This window comes from Vespula pensylvanica, chromosome 17, assembly GCF_014466175.1.
Source record: "Vespula pensylvanica isolate Volc-1 chromosome 17, ASM1446617v1, whole genome shotgun sequence".
NCBI lineage: Eukaryota > Metazoa > Arthropoda > Insecta > Hymenoptera > Vespidae > Vespula > Vespula pensylvanica.
Window position 1 is genome coordinate 4,150,223 of NC_057701.1, and position 25,524 is coordinate 4,175,746.

A 25,524-nucleotide genomic window follows, 5' to 3' on the forward strand; every position below is an offset into this window, starting at 1 on the left:
TATCAAAAGTACAATCACAATTTCTTCGTTAGATGGCCAGTCGATCGCTGTTAGCGGAAGTGCAGAGTAGAATTAAGATCCGAAGGGGATACCTTCGTTTTGTTATTTAACTGTAATTGTAATATCTAAAAAATACAATATTGTTTAATAATAACATACAATTATTGTACAGTGTACGTAATTTTTTATTAAGAATAATATTATTAATGCTACAAATTACGAATTATTGTAAAATATTTTCTACACATATTTTGGATATAAATCATAACCTCAAAAAGAAGAGTTATTTAAAATGAGTGCCTGTTGAATATAATTGAAATAAGTACTCTATTTCGTAACCTTTTAAGTAGAAATATTTATTTTATGATGGAAAAGACCAAGGATTTTTTTCTTTCTGTAACAAAACGTGTTTTTAGTAACTGGACAGCATTGAAAGTATGCATTTCTTTATATATTTTTATATCTAAACTAAAATTAATACTTAACTTATAGAAAAATTTATTTTAGTTAGCAGTTGAACATGGTATGGGATCCATAGACAAAGCCGATCTATTTTGTCACTATATTACCGACTTTATATATATCAATGGTTTGTTGCAATTTATATTCTATTGTGAAATATAAAATGTGCTATCGTTTGCATATATACAAATACCCTAAATATTTGTTTCTAGAAGGATTGTGTAGCAGTGAAATTGCTTGTGAACTTGAAGATTTCATGGATGAGCAATTTAATACAGAACTTCAAGACTTAAGTTGTAAACAAGTAGCAGAAGAGTTATATAAATTTTATCGTTATTGTGTTGAAGGCAATGAAACGCAGGCTGTGATTGAATTTGAAAAATTACCGCCATTACAACCATGGATTGTAGCGTGTTTAGCAAAGAAAATTAATAAAGGACCTGTTGCATTTGAAAATGATAGTGATTCTGAAAGTGATGAAATAGAAGAAAGTATGGAAACTGAAGATACAGAATGGATACAAGTAAAGCCAAGGCGGAAAAAATAATTTTCAATGATTTAAGACATTTGCATGTCGCAAATTTTTATTAAAAAAGGAAAGAGAGATTTATAGTAGTATACTTTTATTATTTTTCTTGCATCAAAGTTTCTTATAGTCAATTTCTTATTTATTCAGTCTTTGCAATAATTGGAACAATTAATTTTCACGCCCGCCTCCTGCATCTGTAAAAAAATTTAAGTATAAGTTAATGTATTGATACGGAATATAGAAACTTAATATTTTACTATTTCTGTTGATTAATACCTTCTGCTTTGTTTGGTAAATGAACAGTGTAATATCCATTATTTTCTTTTATATCGCATTCCTTTGGAGTATTATTTGTTGTTTTCATTTCATTAGGTCCCAATAAACTTAAAATAATAGGTAAAAATAACAGTCCATGAAATAATCCAAACGCTACCACAGCAGTAAATAACTAAAATAATACAAATTTTATATTTTTTACTTTTTTTTAAATACGTATATTATACATGTATTTTATCTAATATATGTAAATATTGAATCATACCTTGAAGAAGGCACTAAAGAGATATGCTTTACTAGAAGCTAGTAAAATAAATGCAAGAAAAGTACTAAAGCCTCCATTAAAAACAGGTGGCCCAATAATCTTCAATGTTCTAATAGCCCGTTCTGCAATTGAAACATATTTGCTATCATTTACAAAAAATATTCTTAGTAAATTATTGTACATAACATGTATCACACATACCATCTTTAGAACCCGTTCTTCTTATAAATTCTAATCCAACATGTGAAGCATAATCAACTGCTAATCCAATACAAAGAAGAACAAGAATACTAGATGAAATTTCGACGATCAAGCCTAAAAAGTACATAGAACCTAAAAGATCAATCAGTGTAAATATTACACAACTAATGACCCAAAATGATGCCAGTAAATTTCTCAACAGAAGTATTGTTACTAATCCAATAGATACTATTGCTAAACTCAAGTTTCTAACTAATTCTTCTCCAATTATCTGTAAAATAATAATGTTGTTATTGAAATTGAAAACTTTTCATATGAAAGATCATATTTCGTTTACCTTGTTAGCTGACCATGATATATACTCGGGGGAATATATCACAACATGAGAATGATCCTGAGATAAATTAGTAACTTTTACTAATTCATTCATAGATTGCATCGCTTTTATTTGATCCGATGTTCTATTAACAAGTACATGTTGTATTGGAATTCTGGACGTCTGAAGTATTGAAAGTTTGCAATAAAATATATGTTAATCTTTATGAAGAATAAAAATATTTATATACCGTTATATTGTAATCACCAATAGGTAATTTGTCAAATATAATATCTTTTATATATGCTTGACCTTCTGTAGTTAATAATAGATATTCCGTAAGGAAACCATAGTATTCATCTTTACTCTCAATATCATGTGCTATGGGAAAAATAATAAAAATATACATTTTACAGAACGTTTTACTTCTGAAAAATATATTTTTCAATAATGTGTATCTTTAGTACCTATATTGATATTATTCAACCACTTGTCATATGCCACAAACCATGGATCCAAAGAGTGATTGTTAATAAAAGAATTGTTTTTTAGAGCATCAACCAATTGAAGTAAAGAATCACGATCTTCGTAATAGTCTACGTCAGCCATATAAACGGCACCGTGTTTACCATATGCGGGAAAGTGTTTCTTTAACTTTTCGTTAAAGCGTATGGGATAAGAGTCTTGATTTAAGTACAAGAGTGGGTCGAAGTCTTGCTTCAACTGAAATATGGCCCAAATGTTGATACATACGAGACATACTGTGATCGTTATCACGGCAACTTTAACATATGTTTTCATCAGGAACGGTCCGATGTAATTTTCGAAGATGATCTGTTGCAGATTTTTTTTACTGCACTCGTTCGGTTTCCATTCGGATCTGGGCCGACAACAGCAACCATCCCTTTTACCTTCAAGTCGTCTCTCGTCATATACCAAGCAACTAACAAAAAAGGTCAATTCGAATATATATAAAAATAATATCCCCATAGTTGCAAACATGCAAAATGATTTAAGAAATGGCATCATTGTCGTCATGCCAATTCCAAAAGCAACTAGATTCGTAAAAGATGTCACAGTAATGGACATGCCTGTTAACAAAAAAACGCAAATTTATTAAGGAAGGTATTGAGACAAAGAAAAATGATCTGTAGAAGTATTATCGTCATTATCGTTGGCATACCTGCATGTTGAACAACTTTGGCAATACGTAAAGGAATCTCTAAAGCTTTGTCACTCTCGGTTTGCGTCTGAAGACTATGCATTATAACAAACATGTCGTCAACACCAATACCAAGTAAGAGAAACGGTAATACACGATGTAACGGGCCGTAAAAATATCCTAAGTAATAGCATATTCCGTAAGAGGATATCAACGCTTGACCAACAACGGAAACACCCATAAGGGAAAGGTACAATCTTTGCTCGATTGCGTTGCATCTGCCGATCATGGATAGTACGTAAATAGTGATCAAGGATAATCCACAACATAGTATTGGCATATTGTTCATCATCACTTCGTGTAAGACATCTTTAAAGCTCCTTGAGGAAACCGCATAAATCTCCATTCCCGAAGGTAGAGTATGATTTCCATGGAGTACACGCTCAATAAATTGTAATTCCCATTCGGTGGAATGTGGATTCGATTTTTTCAGCATCCAATTCAGTATTGTTGCTTTTGCAGACTTTACGTTACTCATTTCATCGTACTCGATATCGGATAACAGCGGTACGATATTGTGCAGTATGTGGTTTCTAGATCTAAGCATATAACGATATTTTTTCTTTTCTTTTTTTAAACGCGTTAAATTCTGTAGTAGAGCCGAGAAAAATGTCGATGTCAATAAAAATGGGATATAAATATCTTTATCAATAATTTGTACGCATATCTATAGGTAACTTTAATAAAGAATTCAACACAGAAAAGTAGTGAAAACATAGTTCATGTCTATATATACATAAACATGCATTTTAACCGTCTTCGTTTTCCACTTGTAGCCCATGTTTCGTATTCCAGTAATTTAATTCTTTCAAACTGTTAAATGATATTGTTCAAATTAGAAAGAACGATTGATTCTATTCTAAGCCCAAGCATTTAGCCATTTTGAACAATCTCTACGATGAAAAGCAAACAATTGATGCCACAATAAGATGGTTACATAGAGAAAACGTCTACATTAACGTTATTACAATTTTTGTGAGCTGAATTTATAATTCCTGGAGTTTATGATCAGATTTCATGAAACAACTTGTATTCTCTAATCTTCACGCATACGTATTTAATTCATCAACATTTTTCGGCTCTTGTACAGAATTGACTCAAGTAGTGTTCGCGAATTCCTTCCAATTTATGTTGACAGAAATATGTATGCAAAATAGTATATTAACTCACTTATCTCTTACTGCCTTCGTGACATCTTTTAATATTTTTTCTTTCGTTAACGCAGATATATCGTCTTCTTGCCAAAGTTTTAAAAGGGACTGATATATACATCCATCCTTCAACATGGTGTTGTTTAAATTCTGCATAATCTCGTCGGAAAACTCGAAACTGTATGTATCTTCGAACAGTGAACTTTCATCTTCCTCGAACCACGTTAAAAAACTATAATAAAGATCGCGATGTTTTGTGTTAAATCAATGATCGATCAATCGATATCTAAACACGCAGCACTCACCTAGCGCATACATCCTTCCATGTATGATTGTTAACTACTATATTTTTCACTGCATTCTCGATTTCACTGATCTGCGATTGTAAAGTGTACATGTCATACGTATAATAGGTATGTCATCATGGAAGAAATATTATAGATCTTCTTTTATATACCGATTGCAACACTTCCGGTTCCAAAATGTTCGGTGCAGTAATGATGATACTTTCGTATCTGAGATCATCCCTAAAATGTTTTTGAACCCAAATAGCATCTGCTCGTATTTCCGAATTCACTGGCACGCAAAGTTCCAGATCGTCGACTTCTTCTTTCCAGAATATCATTCCAGGACAACATATGCAATTGATGATGAAGGACACGAGTAGCCAAATCCATGGTTTCTTTCCTATACTGAGGCCAATTCTAAAAGGAAAATTGTTTGAACAAATGATCTCTCGTACTATTTTGTAAATTAATCTTTTCTTTTTGAAACGAATAAAAGTTGAATTGTAAGTACGCACACATTGAAGCGTCGATGCAGCGAGTAGCGAAAGACCATGTATGTGTGCTTTAAGAATACGGACGATTCATAGAACGACAAATTATCTTTAATTCGGTTAATTAAAATATGCTTGAACAATGAACTACGCCCTTTAGATTTAACGATCTATTTCTTAATATCGATATAATTATAAGTTATGCATTAAAACACCGATCTTTCGAAAAAATATTTATTCCTTCGTTGTCGAAGTCTTGTCAAATAATTGAAATTCATCGCAATTTACTTGTTAAAGCCTTCGTACATCTATGTATCGTTACGCTCAATCTCTTAGATTTAAACTCTGTAGACAGAAATACGTTTCGAAAATATGTTCACCGATTTTATTGTCGATTATTCACTATTATCGTCATGAGCGATCCTAATAAATATCATATTATGATTCATTAGTAACATGACGTATATCGAAGTTGATAAGTATTATCCGAAAATCGTTCGCGAAAAAAGACTTCTTCTATGCTAAATTCAGTAAGAAGCAACTTTATGACTTGTGATAGGAATAATATCTAAGCCAAATATGATGATATCATCATAACATAAGATTGCATCAAATTCGTAATAAATAAGGACACATATCATGTACGAAATCTATTTTGTTTCAAGAAACTAGGGAAGAATTTAACAATCGATTAATCCAAGAATCCTTTTACTCACCGATAAAATATTTGATCGGAGTTTAGTTGAAAGTTAAGAATCGATTCTTTCAACCGTTTCCATATTACATTTACGGTCGAACTCTTTGAATCATTTTCCATGATGGCGTCCGATCGTTGGGGCTCGGTCACTCTTCGTGTCCAAATGTTGACTGAAGAGCAACGCAAGTTCTAACGCGGTACACGAGCACGATGGCATGCATGTGACGAACGATGGAAGTAATCTACTACAATTATATAACTCGCGTTGGTCTCTCTTCTTCTCTTTCTCTCGTTTCATTCCTACGGATGTTACTCTACCCCGAAGAGCATCGAATAAGTAGGTGTAACGAGATATATACGAGATTTGTTAAAGAGATCCATTCGTTTGCTTCCTTTTGTCTTTTATATTTTTATCATGCACGCTCGATGCTTTTTGTTTTTTTCTGATCGAAAGTTTGATATAAAAATACGATGTAGTTTTCAAACAATATAGTTTCCAATTTCTTCTTTCTTCCTTCCTTTTTTGTTAAAATTTTTTATATTTAATATCTTTTATTATCTAAATTGTCTAATATAGATAATAGAAAGTTGGTTTATAAAGAACCAATTTACTGTTGATGAGGTATTCTTAAAAATTTGTTACTGTTACAGACTATTGTTATTGTGTTTTCGACCAGAATATATTAATAGAAGCAAATTATAAATCAACGACAATCGTATAAAATATATTAGGGAACATCATCATAATTATGTACATATATACACATATACGTGCATACATACATACATACATATATATATATATATATATATATATATATATATTTATGCATTAACCTATATAGATTACTATTAATAATTATATATAAATATATAATACTTACTATTAGGACTTAATACTATTTTTTTATAGGATCAATGTAATCAACTCAAAGATTAATATACCTATATATGCTAACATATATCAAAAATCTGTTAGCATCGACATTATGGTATTATGTATTGCTTATGAGCAATGCGATCGAGGATCAGTCACTGTAAATCCTATTCGCACTTGCCCTCATTTATATCGTTTATGGAGGTTAAGCAAATCACTAAGTCCGCATCTCTCATCGATGGAAGATCAAAAGTAAGTGAATTCACTACACCGCCGGAGTGGAAGTAGGTCCCTCGCGGTAAGTAACCGTTATTCAGTTTCTGCATTGTCAACAAACTATTTTCGTACGTTTATCGGCGAACTACTGATCTCTCCTCCTTGCAAAATATCTTTGCATTTACCTTTCTAATTTTGAACCGTTAGACTACTTATGACAAACTCATTTTCATTAAATCATTTATGTCAATTCAAAAAATGCTGTCAAATTGAAATTTTTGTTTTGTCAACTAGTTCAGAATTTTGTAATCATCTTTTTAATCGTTTCTTATATTTTTAATACAATCCTTAATTTGTCAATGATATTTATTCAATAAGAGACATCTAAGCAATGACGTATTATATTTCATGAATGACAACAATTGATATTAACTTGTGAACTTGACTAACGTAATATTAAGCGCAGATCGTGCAACAGGTGATGTAAAAGTAAAGAGGGGAGTGTGGCAAGCAAAGTAGGGGGTCCTCGAAGTGAATGCCTTTCTCATAATCCGTGGACCTTCTTAGTCTTCCTGGTCTCTTTCCAACCGATGGACGGATACCTCACGCGTACCACATTACTTACGGTTAAAATAGCGAAAGGTGTGAGGATCATTTCAAGAAATATTACGATAATAGCTTAAACGGTGTTGATCTACGGGCTAGTCACGCTTCGTTGATCCATCGAGAAAAGACGGTCGCGTGACGCTGCTCGAGCAATGTAAGTAAACGGGGTTCGGTGAACGTTCGCGTTAAATACCGTCTACCTTCTCGAAAAATTAAAAAAGCCATTTTGTTCAAACAAAGACAAAACTGATTTTTATAGCGAAATGAGGACGCGAGAATCATTAAAGTTTTTTGTTCGAATCTATAAATCTTTTTAAATTTCGGTCGAATGTTGAATTTATAATGGATTAACGGTTTTAGAAAGCCATCAACTATGAGCAACGAATGCGTCATAATAGATCCCTGAAGAGATTCACTTCGTAAAATAAAAATTCACTATTTATTATTGACCTTTTATTACGTATTATCATCGTCACATTTATAAGCAAATGGAGCATACAGGTTTTGGAGATATTTCTAAAATATCTTTTTTATTTCTTATTTATTTAAACATGTAGCTATTAATCTTTTTTTCAACCTCGTGTAAATAAATTTGATTTCAAGTAGGTAAATAAAGAAGAAAAGAATTTTAAAATCCATAATTAAATTTAGTTCTTGTGTTTTAAGAAATACTTGGGATTTATTTAAGTTCGCAATAAAATTCGACGATGAAAACAACGATGACGTTTTTGAATCAACTATAGTTTCGTTTTTTATATGGTAGCATACTTTCTATTGGACAAGTCACAATCTTGTGAGTGACCTTGAAGCTGGGTCATCCCATATAAGACTGAACTTCCGTAGTCAACACTCTCTCTTAATATTGGGACGACTTTCCTTCCAGTTTCGATCATTCTAATCATCGGCATTGAACGTTCTATTGTTCCGTAGTAAAATAGAAACCTAACATTAAATAAAACATTTATCATTCTTTTTTGAACCATTACATCTAATAATCTTTTAATGTATCATATGTTAATTAAATTTAATGAATTATTTAGTTAATTAAAATTTTTTGAAAGATATTCCAATTAACAATTACACGATCTAAAAGAACAAATGTCATATAATCAACAATCTTCTATCTCGAAGAAGATAAACGTGTAACATTTCTAACTTCATTCACAGAAGGAATTTATAAGAGCTTGCATTACGGAAAATACGCTAGATGATCTTGACCTGTTGATGCGTAGGCACATCCACTTTATCATTTATATGAGTTATGTAAAACACTCTCTTTAGCGATAGGTATGAGATAATTTCTGTGCGAATCCATGTTAAGAACTAGTTTAAATATTCGCTATATAAAACACGTAGGTGAAAATACTACAATATATGAATTTTTCTTTTTTGAAATTCTTATCGTGATACGAGAAGTATCTACAAATGTTTTATTTTACAATTTTATATACAAATGTTTTATCTTTAATGCCTTCGATTATCCAGTGTGAAATGGTGTAAGTGGAACGATACAACAGAACAACGCAAAGTTACGTCTAGTCCAACTCCATTCTAATTACCTAATGTAAAAGCTATTGAGAACCTTCGATGAAGATGTTTTTCCTTTCCATATATATGTATATACCATAATTATCAATTATTATATAAATTGTGTCGAAAAGAAAAATATAACGTCAAGAAACGAGAAGCATTTAAATGTTAATGTTTGCATTTGGTTTCTAGAATCATGAAAGAGATAATCATTTTCGTTATCCTTGGGATTGGAATTGCTCAAACGCAGTTGAACTACGAAGGAAATCCGTTGACGGAAAATACGGAGTACACAGCCGAGGAGTCACAAATTTCATCAAACGTCGTTAAATCATTAACGAATGGACCACAAAAGTTGTATCCGATCTTTCACGAGAGCAAGGATGCTGCTTCAAAGGATACAATGCCCAAAGAAGACGAGTCCAATAAACAAGTTTCGCAAACTAATTTCAATCACGCTGGAATATCCTCGTCAATTAATGTTGCGTCAGCTCGAAAACTTCCAGACAATGTTTACAGCAAAATACAGAAATCTCAAATACTTGAACCTGTAACGAACACAGTCAAGACACCTGCGGAAATAGCATTGAATACATTCCTAAATTCAAAAACACCTGAGGAATCTCAATTGTCCTTGGATTTTTTTCTGAAAAACAGCCAATCCCAAAATAATCAATGGCCAACGTCAAATATAATTGTTCCTCAAAATCAACAAGAACAGATGCAAATTATATCGCAAAATGATCAACAAATACAACAACAACTGGTACGAACGACACCGAAAGTAATAGAACAAGTTTCATCGTATCCACAAATAAATCAACAGCAGCAACAATTAGTGGTACCTCCTGTGCAGAAACAAGTGCTTTTCCAGCCTCAACATGTGTTACAAATGCCTGGACCAGTTTATGGTTATGCGGCACAGTATACAACCAATTCTGAAATATTGCAACCTTCTCAGAATGCTCAAACGAGTCCAGTGATACCAAATCAAACGATATTGAAACAATCACCTATTTCTCTGGATTCTCTTGAAGCAATTCAGTCAAGGAGCGACGTTGTTACTCCCATGATATGGCGTCAACGTAACAGATGGATTCGAGGCCAACCATATCCCGTTCCTCAGCCTAAAATCGGTGGTGTCTTATCAAAAGGTCCTGTTATAGGTAAGATAAATCTAAAACTTTGATAAGAAATAGTAAAAAAATAAATCAGACCATTCTACCTAAAAAGGATCATGTTTTGGAATATTCTTTTATCCTTTTTCATTTTTTAATACGTTATAGTACAATTCATTCTAATATTTATAGCACCAATATATGGTTATTCGAGTGCGTTAATTCTTTATATCGCAATACCATAAATCAATTAACAATTTATCATATTTGATTACCCATTAAGCATATTATTAGTCATAAAATACGATTATTATATATTATACATAAATAAAGTTTTGTTGCTGTTATATTGACAAATAAAATACATAGTAATAAAAATTGGTTTTTTAATAAAGATAAAGTCAATTAAAACATGTTGAATCGATTGATCATCAACATATTGAAAAAAGACTCCAAAACGTAGCCCTTTCGTATAGAATAATTGAAAATTTTAGCTATTTTATTCTTTGTTCTATTTACAGCACCGTTCCCACGGAAAGGTCCGTTTGAATTGATCTACACGAAACCACCTGGTTATCATCGTTTCCCACCTCATGGACCTTCTTACGAAGACGCTAATGTTTGGTTCCCTGATGCGAATGGTCCACCTCCATCCGGCGACGTATATTACTCCCAATTATACGCTCAATCTTACGATCCCCATTACTACAATTACATTGCCAAGACTGGCAAGATTAAGCCCCATCTTTATGGCAAATTGGGCAAATACCCTCAACACGAAGACGGAGGAATTTGGGCGGAGCTCTATCGAGGTTTCACGAAGCATGGTTTAAAAAATATCATGACACCAGGATTCCTCTTGGGTATGACACTCCCAATGATCACTGTGATGCTTATGGCACTTGTACAAAAGCGATCATTTGGACGGTACGATTCAAGAAATCTTCAGGATGTAGATAATCTTCAAGAATACCTTGAACGTCTACAACGAGCCATGGAATGCTACGAAAGAAAGAGAAGGAAAGCTGGAGAAGTTACAACAGATGAGTGTTGAAACGCCGCTGCTCGAGTAAATAGCCGTTCATTGACCGAGACCCAGTGACAGTCTGTCTGATAAACTCTTCCCTCTTCCCTTTCTTTTTTTCATACTGCCCAAAATCACCATTTGATCTATATTCACTTCCTATCGGGATATTACGTAAAACAATTCATGTTGTACTATATACGAACTCGTGTCAGGGATAATTATAAGTTGATAGAATAGTATTCCAGTATGAGTCGGTAAAATAATCAAATTGGTGCAATCAGTGCAATAATCAAAAATTATAATGCAATATTTGATTTTTCTTTGAAACAAATCTTATTGTAGACCTACGTGATATATATGGACATTGTATATATGTATTTTAATGTATTTAATTTCTAATTACTTACGATCAAATTTGCTTATCAATTTATAGAATAAAATAACTTTCGGAAAATAAAATTTCATTAGATTTTGATAAGATGATGCTTCAGTTAATTCTATCTTTAACTCTCTTATCTTTTTTCGATTAATCTTCCTTTTCTTTTAATCTTACGAGTTATCGCCCAATTTATGCTATTACTAATGCTCGGCCTAATGTAATTGACCTTGTTCTTACTATCGGACCAATCTCGAATACTTTCACAAACGTACATATATGCGCTATTAAAACTATAATGTAGCAACATTTCCAAAAGCTTTTCTTGAAAAGTTCTTGAAATTATCAAAAGTGTCGGATAATAAGTTACTTTAATACTTTTTTTTTTCAACAGGCGAGGCGAATCTGCAAATAAATACATATGTATACACACACACACACACACACACACATCGTAATCTATGCAATTTATATACAATTTATATACATACATGTATATGTAAATACATCAAACTGTTTCATGATATAAAAATCTAAACTAATATTCAAAGCGTATTTAAGATAGATATAATATTTAAATGTAGGTTAAATACTATCTCTACCAAGGCAAGTTTACGTTTGACTAATAATTTCAAGAAAGTAATCACATATCCTTCTATATAAAAAAAATTCATCGACAGATTCATTGTTACGGATAATACGTTACTTGTATATGCGTCAGTAGTTATAATTTAATTTCATGCCCATGTACAAGTGGTACCAGCTTGAATAATCTCTCCGCATATCTACCATAATAGAATTATTTAATCGAACAATTGACGGCTCGACTTTACAGGTCATGAGATCCAGGCATCGTATATTGTGCCAGACAAACCAGAATGATTATTAATTTCGAGCTATTCTTTATTTGAGCATGATAAAGAAAATAATATATCGATAACGATAATAAAACAATAATAATAGCTGAATGAATAACCATTAATCAGTAATTGTCTTCATTCTGAAAAATTAAATGTTATTCTTACATAATAAATACAAAAGAAATCCTTTAAATATGTATCTCCATTCGCAAATATTTTCGTAAATACTATCCAATATTGTATAATTATATAGTATAGTTTTAACATCTAAAAATATAAACAAATAATAGATTTTTTATTTTTTTGAATAATTATTTATATTGTTTGAAAATTAAAATACATATAGCAAGTTACATGAATTATTACTGTTATTAGTTTTATAGAGTTTATATATGTGATCTACATTAAAGTATATAAAATATTAATAATAATAATAATAATAATAATAATAATAACATATTTTTATATGCATAACTAATTTTCTTACTAATTAGTAAGAAAAGTAAAGAGTTTTATATATATATAATTATATATATCTAATGAAATATAAATAAAAAGATATAAAAAAATAAATATATATATATTAATAAAATATATAATAAAAAATATTATATAATAAACATTGTTCAATATTGATAAATTATAAACTAAAATTTTCTAAAAAGTGTTAGTCATCAATTTTACAGAATCTCAATTGAATTTTTATGCAAAAGAATAGTTATAAAAGAATTTTGAATTATATTCGGGAAACAAAATGTTGCAAATACACGATATTTGTACAAGAATTAAATTTGTTCTATTTTCTTTCATACATGTTTATGAATATGAAGTATTGTTTCATCAAAAAAGAAATCTCTATCACAAATGATTTTTGTATAAGACAGAAATTTTCTCTGTTTTCATTGCTTGTTATAGAAAATAATAACTAAAAGTATTTAAAATCTCTGTTATTTAATTGTAAAAAATCATATGCTCTTGAATATATCTTAATATTAAGATAAAGAACTGAAATTTGAAGATAATTTGTTTTCTTATTTATTTCAAAATAAATTGGGAGTATTCATTAATTGCAAAATAATGACAAACACACGCACGCACGTCATCATCATCATTTGTATAGTAGTTAAATTGACTAGATTATGATTCTACACAAATCTGTTTTCAATTATGTAAACCATATATATCCTCTCTCTTATGGATATATATATATATATATATATATATATATATTATTTTTGTAATATAACAGACTATCTCGAAAATTTCCTTTTTCTGAAAATTTTTTACGTAGCTACTGCAGAAAAAGTTATTTTTTTGAATTGGAACTGTTTTAGCCGCATTCGAAGTGATTTTTCAAAATCTAGACGAAAAGAAAAACGTCACGAAAAATATAACCATTTGAAGAGGCGGTACAGAAAGAGAGAAAGAAACAAAAAGCATGCTTCATGCATAGACCAGCGTTAAAAGAAAAGCGAGAAAAATAATGATGCAGCGATTGTCGTGGTTTGTCGATTTTTCTACTATTTAGTAATCTATCATTTAAATTGAAAATTTCTAGTAATTATTTCCATAATTATTATCACTATATTTTAATTTATTCCAGCAATTATTTGTACAAATATCAACACTTTTAATCTAGGTTTCAGCAGTGTATTAATACTATTTTAATTTAAGTAATTAATACAATTTTCCATAGCTTTGAATAAGTCATACATATAATGTTTCATAAATAGAAAAAGAAGAGAAATAACTCGAGAGAAAAAGAGAAACCAGAGGATTATCCATCGATATATTGTATTATTTGAAATATGTAAGAAGACTATATTGTCAATTAGATCGGAAAAAGAAATAGACGATATCATTCTTTTTGTCTGGGCTGCGATATTGACGATATTATTTTTTTTTTATCTGACAAAGGGTTTCGTTATGCACAAGCGCAATAATTTTCTTAATAAAAAAAAAAGCGAAATGTTAATTTGCGTAAAACACACAATTTACAACACATTAATTTGTAGATTAAAGCAGACATTCATTAATTTAATATATCCGTACAAATTTAAAACAATTTTTCTATTTTACTATTGAAAAGTATATTATAGCTTTTGAAATTTCTTTAGCTATGATAACCTGTTTGCTAAGGCGGGACGAAAAGTGAAACGCTTTCCTGACAAAGAAGCCAGTAGTGGAGAGAAGGGGAAACATTCCTACTCTCTATTTCGCACGTCACACGCTTGCGCAGTAGGCACTAGTCGTATATATAGTAGAAATGTTCGATCCACTTTAAGAAATCGATACTTTTCAAAAATCGAAATCGACAAATCGATTTTGCAATAATCAATCTAAAAATCATAAAGGTATATAATTTTTTATGATTTTCAAATTAATTCTCAATTTCTAAGATTTCAATTTTTAAGATATATTTTTTATAGATATGTATATATATATGTATATTTCGTCCTCTATACCATTAGTCATAGATATGTAATTTTATAAATTTTAAACTCCATTTTTTAAAATTCTAAACATATTAAACTCTATAATTCTAAAGAAGTTTAGATTATCATTATTATCATTATTGCATTGTTACGTATAGATTCAATCATTTTGACATAGTTAGAAATACAAAAAAATATTCGTATTAATTTTTAACCGCAAATTAGAAATTTACATATTTATTGGTTGTAATTTATAGGTTTAAGGGTGATATTATACACACAAATATATACACACGTGATTAAATGATTAAAACAGTAATATTTTTAAACATTTTATAGTTGAATAAAAAAATATTTATTTCATATCATATTAATAAATAACATTTGTTTTAAGGTAAAGCAGTCAAAGAAATATTTAAGTATTTAAATTTCAATTGTCATTACAATAACTTTAAAAATAATAAATACTATGTATTAAATAAATTATTAGTAAGAACACACTTCTGTTGTTGATTATTGTCTAAAAATTATTTGTTTAATTAACCTTTTCGTTGATAACAAATTAATTTTTTAACAGAAAAACCATCAATCATCATTCTTCAACATTCAATAAAATAATTACGGTGACAAAATTTCCTTAGAATAGAAAGAAAAATTGATTTTCGATTCTTAAGATAAAAAATTGAATAATACAAAATCGATTCAAAAGATCGATCTTATAACCAAAAGAATCTCATTTAACACTTGAAGATTAATCAGACATAAAATTCCATGAAGACGTAAGATATAAGCGTAAGGAAAATCAGTCGAGTATTGGATTTTCCATAACTTCCACTTTTGTAGAAAATAAAACTTAAAACGTAACATCAAAAAATTTCATAAGGATGAAATTTTTACGGTATAGGTCTTCTAGACAACCAATCACAAGTCACGACAAATTATGCGCTTTAGTTTGAAATTTAATGCCGAAAGTTAGTGAGGTTATATGTTTACGAAATTTATCTTAGAAATATGAGTTAATATTGTAAAATGGTTAATAATTTTGTATATGAACTTTAATTAAGAAAAGAAAAACCTTAGTTAAACGTAATACATTTTACGGCATGAAATTTGTCACTGTTTGGAAAATGTGTATGGCCAGCCTGATACGTAGTATAGGCTGAAGCAATGTATTATATATTGACAAGCATTCGTTGAAAAGTATGAAATTTTTTGGATTTTAATATAATGTGAACTTTAATATGGCAAAACAAAAGAGCAGTCAATGTATTTGAGCGTTTCGAAAATGACCAAAGGTTAATAAACCACCGAAAAAAACTTCCAAAAAGTGAGTTGGAAAGAAAGTATCTACCGAGCCAGAAAAAAAACATTGGAGGCGTGCAAAATTGAGCAATATAACCTTCCAACTATATTAAATATGTGTGGATCAAGTATATATAATCTAATTGTACCATTCACTAGTATGGATGATTTACAAGATTCGAGGGTATCTGTTACAAGTAAGGATTTATTTATTCGTTTGGTTGAACCGAGTGAATATAATTTTTTTATAAAGATGGGTAAATGGTGCTATCTGTATAACAGAAAAGCATCAAAAACAGAATATTTTATTATACAGGTAAGAGAGTGCATAAGAAATGCTCATATTATTTGATAAATTTCTTATAATAAATAACTGAAAATAATGTATAATCAATTGTGGTTTTCTAAAAGATTTAACTATATAACAAAAGTGGTTAATCGTTCGAGGATTGAGCTTTAATAACAATATATCATGTATTTATATCTGTTCTATCCATTTTGTTAGAATGGACATCAATAGATATAATACTTTTGGAAGAAGTAAATCTGTAATTAACCTAAAGCAGTTCCTTCGATGTTTATGACATATCATTTTGTCATGAAAGAAGAAATTGATGATTTGTCATCAGAAATACAGCAAACATGATTCTAAATGATAATTTTGGATCATATTGAATATATTTTGTTAGATATTGAAAACAAAGTTAAAGGTAAATCTAAAAGTATTTAACATTCAAAATGTTTTGATTTATTTTTGTTTTTTAGTGCAATTTATAATCTTATTTATATGCTATTCTTATGTATATCTGTAACAATTATATATTCCAGTTTTATATTTAACTAATTAAACAGAACATCTTGCACAAAGTAACTTTTCTGTCTCATTTCATTGGTAATCCTTTTACTTATTAGTATTGACAATATGGTTTTATTACATATACTATTATAAATAATTACTAAATTATTATATATTAACAAATTATACATATATACATATGAATACGCTAACTTAATATAGTAAATAAACAAAAGCTCGTATACAACATAAAATTTTATAGATTCCACAATGACAAAACTTTCTACAAAGAAAATCCAAGAACATAGAATTATAAATAAAAGAATTATACATTTAGAATTATACAATTATATATAAAAGAATATCAATAAAAGAAATTCAAAGAAAAATTCAAAGAAATAAAAGAATTCAAAGAAAATTAAAAATCCACTAAAAATAGCAATAGAATGCGCAAAAAGATTTTGAAGTCTACTATCATTTTTTATAATGATTCAACAAAATTTTTCCCCAATTAGTGTTTTATTGAATTAAGATATGTGCATAGTAAATCGTGAATTATTATTTCAACCTGATACTATCGACCATTTATCAATCATTCAGAACTATTAAGATTTAATAATAATTTGAGTGCTCATCAAGTCAACATGTGTAAATATATAATTCATCTGTATCTTATAGTCATGACCATCGCCATAGTAATGCTCATAAAGTGTTCATTTCCATATCCTATGGCTTTCATAGAGGATAAAGGTAGAAGAAGAAAGGTATAATAAATAAAAATACAATTTACTAAAATACATTCTAATTTGTTCCATAAAAGTCACAGGCTCTATCGAGAGAAATTTTTATAAGTCAAGAGATCTAGCTAAAAAGAAAATATCTTTTATTGAACCATAATGTTCTATGCATATCGTTAGCTCTTCACATATGTTCGCTAGTAAGATTTTTCATTCATGATACATTATTATATAGATTGGACTTCTTAAAGAAACTTTTTATGTGTACCGATCATAATAGCAAGATGAAAAAATAAATTATTAACTTTAATACATATTACTGATTCTACTAAAATAATTTTCATTTTTTGAAACATACTTTAACGATATACGAATTTACATGTTCTGTTATGCAAGTTATAATGTACGATTTATATTTTATATAACTTGCTATTTTTATAGTAAATCCAAGAACTCTAAAATACGCACATGCGTGTATATGTTTTATGAAAAATTATGAAATAAGAAAAAATAATTTGCCTCTTTTTTCTCTCAACTTTTCTAATAGCAACAATAATACAGTTATCTGCAACAATGTATAACAGTTTTTCAATCGTTTGATAGTGATGTAACGTATATTAAAATCTGTATTTCATAGAAATTATGAATACTAGAATGCCCATTATTTTACAATAATGTTAAAAACAACATAAAAGCTGTTCAGTAAGACTAGATTGGTTTAATGCCATCTTAGCAATACATACTACAGTTTATATAAATGTGAAGTCCAACTTCTTTTTACCTATTAATGATGCACTACATACAACTACATAACTTGCATAATTTCATTTTGATAAAGCTTGTACTCAATGATATTCAAATCAATTTTATACATAATTATAATAACTCTGATTATTGAAAGATTGACGAGCATTTGGCATATAATGAGCATAAATTAAATCTCCTAGTTAAGTTAAAATAAAATTAGTAGAAATATATCATATTTGTTACTGATTATAACTAGAGAACTACAATCCAGTAACTGTAACTTAATTGAGTGTGCGCAAAACATATTTTTGTACAGATCATATATTCTTAGACTTATATGCTAGTCATGAAGTGCATTCCTACTATATTTATGAATTATATAAATCAATAGAATTTGCAATTTTTTATCTAGAAATTATAGTCTCTAATGTTTATTTATTTAGTACCTTTTGCATGGAATTATAGATCTTGTGATATAATGAATGTATTGACTTGATAGTAATTTCAGTCAATTAAAGTAGTCATCTTTATCTTTTTTCTTTTCGGGTACAATAGCTAAAAAATATCAAAAGACACTTAAGAAATCATAGTAAATATTGAGTCTATGTACCCTTAGCCTTTTTCTCTTATCAAATTTATATTGCTTTGGAACATTGCCTTTGAAAAGGACTTGTATTATTTAATTATGAACTAATGCATTAATTATATCACCAATACATTAGTTTTTGTATCACCAAATTTTTAATTGGAAGATAGAGATAATGAAACAAATTACTTCAATCAAATTTTTCCTCTTTAAATACAAGATCAATCGCATCACCGACATGATCAACAATGAAAGCTGGTTTACATAAGCCATCCTCTATGGGTAAAAAATCTCTAGGACTATGTTCGGTTATAAATTGCGAATTTCGTTGATGTACACCAGTTTCAACTAAAATACTAATACAAGCTTTCGCACTAGGTCCTTTCATATTTTTTCCTAACAATCTTTCTAAGCTACGAGATTTAGTACCTTCACCAGCTTCATAATGAGATAAATACTTATCATAAAGATTTGCACCAAAAATATCTGTATTAATGTTATCTCTGAAATAGAATTTGAGTATGAATAATTTGTTGGCATATCGCATCATAAATATGAAATAATTTATAAATCTTACCCAATGGCATAAATGGTTTTAATATCATGTTCTATTCCAATGCTTTTAGCATGTTCTATCAGCATATGGCTTGCGTGATAATATGTAATTTCATTAGGTTTTCCAACTAGAGCAGTATACAATAATTCTTTTCCTGTTACTTTTTTGTACAGTTGTTCGAGACACAATAGAAAAGCACCATGGCCATACCTAGGAATTGGTGCTTCTGATACCCATAATAAATCCATATTACATGCCAAAACTGGAATGTGTGGATATGGAATGTCACTGGGCAATTTACTTGGCATTCCATTAGTCATTAAAAGATCCACTATGAGTTGCAACGGAGTTTCCCAAGATATTGGTTCACTAAATAACAGGATACCTTCTATTTTTGGAAAATTTGAATCTATTGGTCCACACTGTGGATTTCTCTTTAACATATTGACATAATCCAAACTTGGAAAATTTTTCACGAGTTCTTCGATCGTCATAGTTTTCTTAAAACCCAACTCTTTGGCTATTTCTCTGACTGGACCTTGCCCTGATATAAGAACATGCTTGTCATGAAGGTCATGAAACATTTGCAATGGAGAATGAGCTAAGATAACTTGTGATTCTGATATTTCAAATCCAATCCATTTAGATAAATCAGCTGCTTTTTGACTACGTAAAGCATTTCCACTGTTCGTAACAAAGACAGTAGGAACACGAAATTTGCCATCCTCTCCTCTAAGTTTTTTAAAGGATTCTACAACTGGTGGTAAAACATTTTTACCACGCACTATAACTCCATCGATGTCAAATAATAAACCAAACTTTGGTTTAGTGCTTAAGTTCTGAAAATAAAATAAATAGATAAATTTTATATAACATCTTAGAAATTAAGATTATTTACTCAGATTGCATTGTATTTATATCATGCTTTATGTCAGAATAAGACTTTGAAATACATTTCAATGCCACTGAGCAAATATAAAAATATACTTACCTTGTTGGTACAGACATTAGGTAAGTATATTTTTATACCAAATGGCGAAATACAGACAGTGTGTGTGTATGTATACATTCGAACGCGCGCGCGCGCGCACACACACACACACAATATAATCAAAGTCCAAAATACCCATGCACATTTTTACAAATAGAAAAGATAATAGATTTTTAAATCTTAAAGAACTAAATAGGTCATTGTGTCAGTAATTCTACTTGTATTTTATCACTTTTACTTTATTATACATTTTGTTGTTACAATATTGTTACAAAACAATGCTATATATATTAAAATACAATATAAAGAAATAGAAGTAGACAATTAAAAAGATAAAAGACATTCAAATATAAAATAGGAAAGAAAGATAACATAATGATGCATAAATAAAGATAAAAAAACGAACGAATATTACAGAATAATACAAATAAAATTATTCGAAATGATTGAAGAGAAGCTAATTTCAAATAACAATATAATACTTGTATCATATTGATTGGATATATTGTTGGGAAAAGCCAAAAAATTAAAAAAAAACAAGCGAATGTATGCACTGTGTGAATTCAAGGGTAGGGCAGGAGACGAAATAAATTGAATGATGACAACGTAAACTTACTCTGACTCCGAAAGCCCTCGCGATACCCGATCGTAATAATATTTTCATTATTACTAATTTAATCACAACAATTAAAAAATAAAAAGCGAGAGCTTATGAGTATCTAAAAATTTCTTTTTATATGTTTAACTTTCAAACACTACGTTGCGTAGATGGATTATTCATAGTGCCAAAGTGTTTTGAGGTTATAGTCGATCTACAAAATCAACCAAACTTACGCTACGTTGTGATCGTAGTTTTCGTGAGTACCGTAAGAGTGTATTTTCTCAATATATATGTAAGAAGCATATTCGAATATAGCACGAATCATACGCAATATTTTTTAAGAGTTTAAACGAAAACATTCTCTTTAGGGAATATTATAGAAAATGGACATAATAAAATAAATGAAATATGAAAATATGCATAATATACAAAATGAATCAAATGATTAGAAATAAATTAAAAATGTTGAAGTTCATATCAAATTCCATTGATATCTTATAAACATCTTATAAAGAAATGAGATCGACTTTTCTAAAATTATGCAATCTGTTTTAAAGGTTTTTTATTCGTACATATTCATATATAACTTAAAGTAACTTCAAAATTTATTATGAAATATATGTGCACACATTATACATGACAATAGTTTTAGAAAAATGAAAACAATTGATATTTTAATAATGGTTGCATGAATTTTTTTCTATAACTCTATTCTTTATTTATATTTGTAGATGAATTATTATTTATATTGTATATATATTGTATATATATATATTTATAATTAAAAAAATTAGCATCTCAATAATATGAAAAAAAGTAAGAAGTATATTTTACTTCTGACTTTACCGGCTTTGAAGAAAGATAAGAAGTATATTTTTTTATAGATAAATATATATTGTTATATATTTAAATACATATAATTCTCGCATATCTATAAATATATATCATATATATTATATATATGTTATATATTTACTTTTTAATTATGGATGATAATACATGAATGTCATTCTACATACTAGAAGAGCATGTTTGATATGCTTCATGATGTTCATTATAAATACATTCTTTGTTATGCAAAATGACAAGCATGTGATTGTACCCTAGAATTTAAATTAAAAGTAATAATGATTTTAATTAATAAATATTGTTATCAATTGAAAGAATGGTCAAATATGATAGAATAGAATGAATAGAATAAAATTGGTAGAATAACATAAAATGAAAAAAATATGTTTAAAATATACACAGTATTAATTCCAGAATGAAATTTTGATTTAACTTGTAAGAGTATTAATGAAGTAATATTACAAGTGTATATTACTTTATTAATATGTTAACTAAGGAACAAGGTAATTTGTCACAAAGATTTAAATTTCTCTGTGATAAAAAAATAAATAAATCATTTATTTTGCACTTCTATTAAAAAAGCATTATATTACTTAATTCTTCTTTTCTCAATGCAATAATTTATCCAAAGTTTTTTATTATTATTTGTTCCATTTTATTTTTTAATTAAAATAAATTTCATATATCCATATTGACTAAATTCATATTAACTGAAAATCTCCTTAGTTAAATTAAAAGTTATTAATTAATAAGTGGGCAGCCAGTTAATCTTTGCTTTTATGAAGACTTCATTTTTTACAGAGAGGCAAAAAAATAACTTATTAACATCATTTACTCTATTACTATTTAAAATGTCAATTGCATCAATCAAACCAATCAATTTTATACTGTACATATTCCCTATATTATATCTGCTAAAATCATTATGTGAGAATGTGAAGTTTGCGAACAGGTTGTAAAGATCTTAGCCAAGATCGAGTAAATCTCTAGTTAAGAAATTAGAAGATTACAGACCAATTTCACTTCCATTATTATCCAAAATATTGGAGAAAATAATTTTAACTAGGCTCCAAGCTGTCATCACAGAAAAAATCTTACACTGCCACATCAATTTGATTTTCAAAAAAAACATGCCACAACTGAACAAGTTTACAGACTTACAAATAAAATCGTTGAAGCTCTTAAACACAAACAGTTACTGTGTGGCTATATTTCTAGATGTAGAGAAAGCTTTTGATAAGGTCAAATTTCCCATTACGCGATAAAGGCTGGCGTTCTATATGACAGTATTCTAGGGGTTACTCTATACATTCTCTATGAGGCCAATATCTCTACTACACGAAATACAACATTATTTACATTTGCTGACGATACAACTACTTTAGCTATATATGAAGATCTTATGAAAGATAATACAAACCCATATCAAGTGACTAAAAAAATAGAAGATAACCATAAATACGGATAAATAAGACCACATCACCTTCACATTACAGAAAGGAGCTTCACCATACATCACACTGAACCACCTCGTAATAGCGCAAATGAAATCCATCAAATATCTAGGGCTGCTCATGGACTCTAAACTTACATAGAAACAGTGTGTGTGTGTGTGTGTGTGTGTGTAAAATGTATGTATGGCTTACCAGTAAACATTCTAAATTATCACCTAAAAATATACTATTGCTATATAAAGCAAGAATTAAACCTATTTGAACCTATGGTATACAACTTTGGGGTATAGCAGCCAAGGGTCATATTCAAAAGTTAGAATCACTACAAGCTATAATCCTTAATACGGTTATTATGCTCCGTGGTACATATACAATAACGAGATTCATAAAGATCTAAACATGTATCGGTTTCTGACGAAATTAGGGGACTATATGAAAATTATAAAAATTGACTTGAATAACATCCCAACGCTACTGCAAAAGAACTATACTCATTCGAACAACTTCGAATAACATAGAAGATTATGTAAGAAACATTCGATTGATCTATTACATAGTCTATAAACATCATTAAACCATACTATCATAACTGTACCTATCATATATTTTTATGCTTCTCCATGGGTTAAATGTTATAATCAACTGTTAAAATAATTTACTGAATGTCCTAGCTGGACAAATTGTAAAGAATAGTGATCGAAATAAAAAAAAAATTATTTATACGAATAGTAGCGATTTATTATTTAAGAATGTGTGTGCGGGCGCGTGTATCTATAATTTATATATATGCATAGAATATTTTCTAAAAAGAGAGAAAGGGAAAATGAGATTTTTTAAAAATAATTTCCATGAAAAAATATATAAGTATTATAAGTATTTGTATTTCTAATTTTATATCATAGTAAATATAATTAACCATTAATATTTTGTTTTGTATATATTTAATATTTGATATATTATAACGATAATGTTATAGTTTCTAATTTTATCCTTAAGAACATTGTGTATATTATCCTTTTATCTTTCTTAGCTTACACATATTCTTAAGAACATGTGTAACTTAATATTCTTATTTTTTAATATACATAAAAAAAAAATCAATAATAATTAAAAATATATATCAACTGATATTAAGATCTTGATTTCCATCATTATTGTTATACGTAGTGAAAATTGAATGACTCCAAGGGAGGTATATTTTGATGTTATTAGTTTTTTTGTAGGTTGATGCATAAAGATCATATGAAGGTCAACTTTGTTTCTGAAAGTGGAATGCTATATTTTTTAATTTATTAATTGATGTAGTTTAACATTCTCAGCTCACTTTATAAAAAAGTATTAATCCATATATCGAAAAGTTCTTAGTTTAGGAAATATTTTAATTTAAATATTGCTAAAAAATTATCACTCTTATTACTTGTTTACTATTGTTACTCCTATTACCTTTTAGTATTTACTAAATATTATGTACATGGTTTCTTAACAATATTAAAATTAAAATATCTCCTAAGCTAATGGTCTTTCAGCATGAATAAGTTAATAGTTTTTTATAGAGAATACAGAGATGGATTGACTAATACATTAAAGATTATATGATCCCTGTTATATTTTATATTATAACTGTTATATTTCACTGTATAAATATTCCTCGAAAGGAATTAGAGATTTTTTGAAGTGAAACTTATAATTTGTATGATGAAATTTGTAATTTAAGAGATATAAATACTTTTATTTATACGTACAAGTATTAATAATGAAATGTTATAAGTTTGGTAAATTAATTCATTCTACTAGGGATTATTACTTATTTATTATTGAAGGTTCTGCTATAAGAATGGAAATAGTGAGATCTGTGGTTTTACAGAATTTTTGTAATTTTTTATATTTATAGCAGGTAAAGGTCTTGATGCAGACTTTAATTTGAACTACTTCTTAGCCATTTTCAAAAAAATTAATTGATGAA

At 28.7% G+C, this 25,524-nt stretch overlaps 4 protein-coding genes and 1 long non-coding RNA gene across 11 annotated transcripts; 3 read left to right on the forward strand and 2 right to left on the reverse strand.

The window, feature by feature from the left end:
- The first annotated feature begins 77 nt into the window (after positions 1-77).
- Positions 78-1,247, forward strand: LOC122635030. Of its 2 annotated transcripts, none has more exons than XM_043824738.1 (3): positions 78-435; positions 508-589; positions 678-1,247. In XM_043824738.1, exons 1-3 carry the CDS (start codon positions 364-366, stop codon positions 1,007-1,009), a joined length of 486 nt encoding a protein of 161 aa, XP_043680673.1. In that variant the 5' UTR covers positions 78-363; the 3' UTR covers positions 1,010-1,247. The 2 variants fall into 2 exon arrangements, with proteins under 2 accessions (XP_043680673.1, XP_043680672.1); XM_043824737.1 differs by having other exon boundaries at positions 100-435; positions 675-1,247.
- Positions 1,126-6,096, reverse strand: LOC122635026 (patched domain-containing protein 3-like). Its single transcript, XM_043824728.1, has 12 exons — positions 5,917-6,096; positions 4,880-5,126; positions 4,728-4,798; positions 4,442-4,654; positions 3,233-3,810; positions 2,517-3,140; positions 2,300-2,430; positions 2,071-2,232; positions 1,734-2,004; positions 1,533-1,654; positions 1,268-1,439; positions 1,126-1,185 (listed from the first exon to the last, which is right to left on the reverse strand). The coding sequence occupies exons 1-12, from the start codon at positions 6,015-6,017 to the stop codon at positions 1,160-1,162; spliced, it is 2,718 nt and encodes a 905-aa protein (XP_043680663.1). The 5' UTR covers positions 6,018-6,096; the 3' UTR covers positions 1,126-1,159.
- A 16-nt stretch (positions 6,097-6,112) lies between these two features.
- Positions 6,113-11,981, forward strand: LOC122635028. 4 transcript variants are annotated; one of them, XM_043824730.1, is made up of 4 exons: positions 6,113-6,234; positions 6,811-7,026; positions 9,319-10,292; positions 10,766-11,981. In XM_043824730.1, exons 1-4 carry the CDS (start codon positions 6,113-6,115, stop codon positions 11,296-11,298), a joined length of 1,845 nt encoding a protein of 614 aa, XP_043680665.1. In that variant the 3' UTR covers positions 11,299-11,981. The 4 variants fall into 4 exon arrangements, with proteins under 4 accessions (XP_043680665.1, XP_043680666.1, XP_043680667.1 ...); XM_043824731.1 differs by lacking the exon at positions 6,113-6,234 and adding an exon at positions 7,469-7,750 and having other exon boundaries at positions 6,922-7,072; XM_043824732.1 differs by lacking the exon at positions 6,113-6,234 and having other exon boundaries at positions 6,922-7,072.
- Positions 11,982-16,017: 4,036 nt separating this feature from the next.
- LOC122635031 lies at positions 16,018-20,534 on the forward strand. Of its 2 annotated transcripts, none has more exons than XR_006328547.1 (3): positions 16,018-16,560; positions 16,750-16,954; positions 17,303-17,386. It is a non-coding gene; the product is annotated as an uncharacterized LOC122635031 (long non-coding RNA). The 2 variants fall into 2 exon arrangements; XR_006328546.1 differs by lacking the exon at positions 17,303-17,386 and adding an exon at positions 19,840-20,534 and having other exon boundaries at positions 16,019-16,560.
- Positions 17,826-21,502, reverse strand: LOC122635029 (haloacid dehalogenase-like hydrolase domain-containing 5). Of its 2 annotated transcripts, none has more exons than XM_043824736.1 (3): positions 21,274-21,502; positions 19,688-20,505; positions 17,826-19,613 (listed from the first exon to the last, which is right to left on the reverse strand). In XM_043824736.1, the coding sequence occupies exons 1-3, from the start codon at positions 21,319-21,321 to the stop codon at positions 19,301-19,303; spliced, it is 1,179 nt and encodes a 392-aa protein (XP_043680671.1). In that variant the 5' UTR covers positions 21,322-21,502; the 3' UTR covers positions 17,826-19,300. The 2 variants fall into 2 exon arrangements, with proteins under 2 accessions (XP_043680671.1, XP_043680670.1); XM_043824735.1 differs by lacking the exon at positions 21,274-21,502 and adding an exon at positions 20,658-20,822.
- Between the last annotated feature and the right edge of the window lie 4,022 nt (positions 21,503-25,524).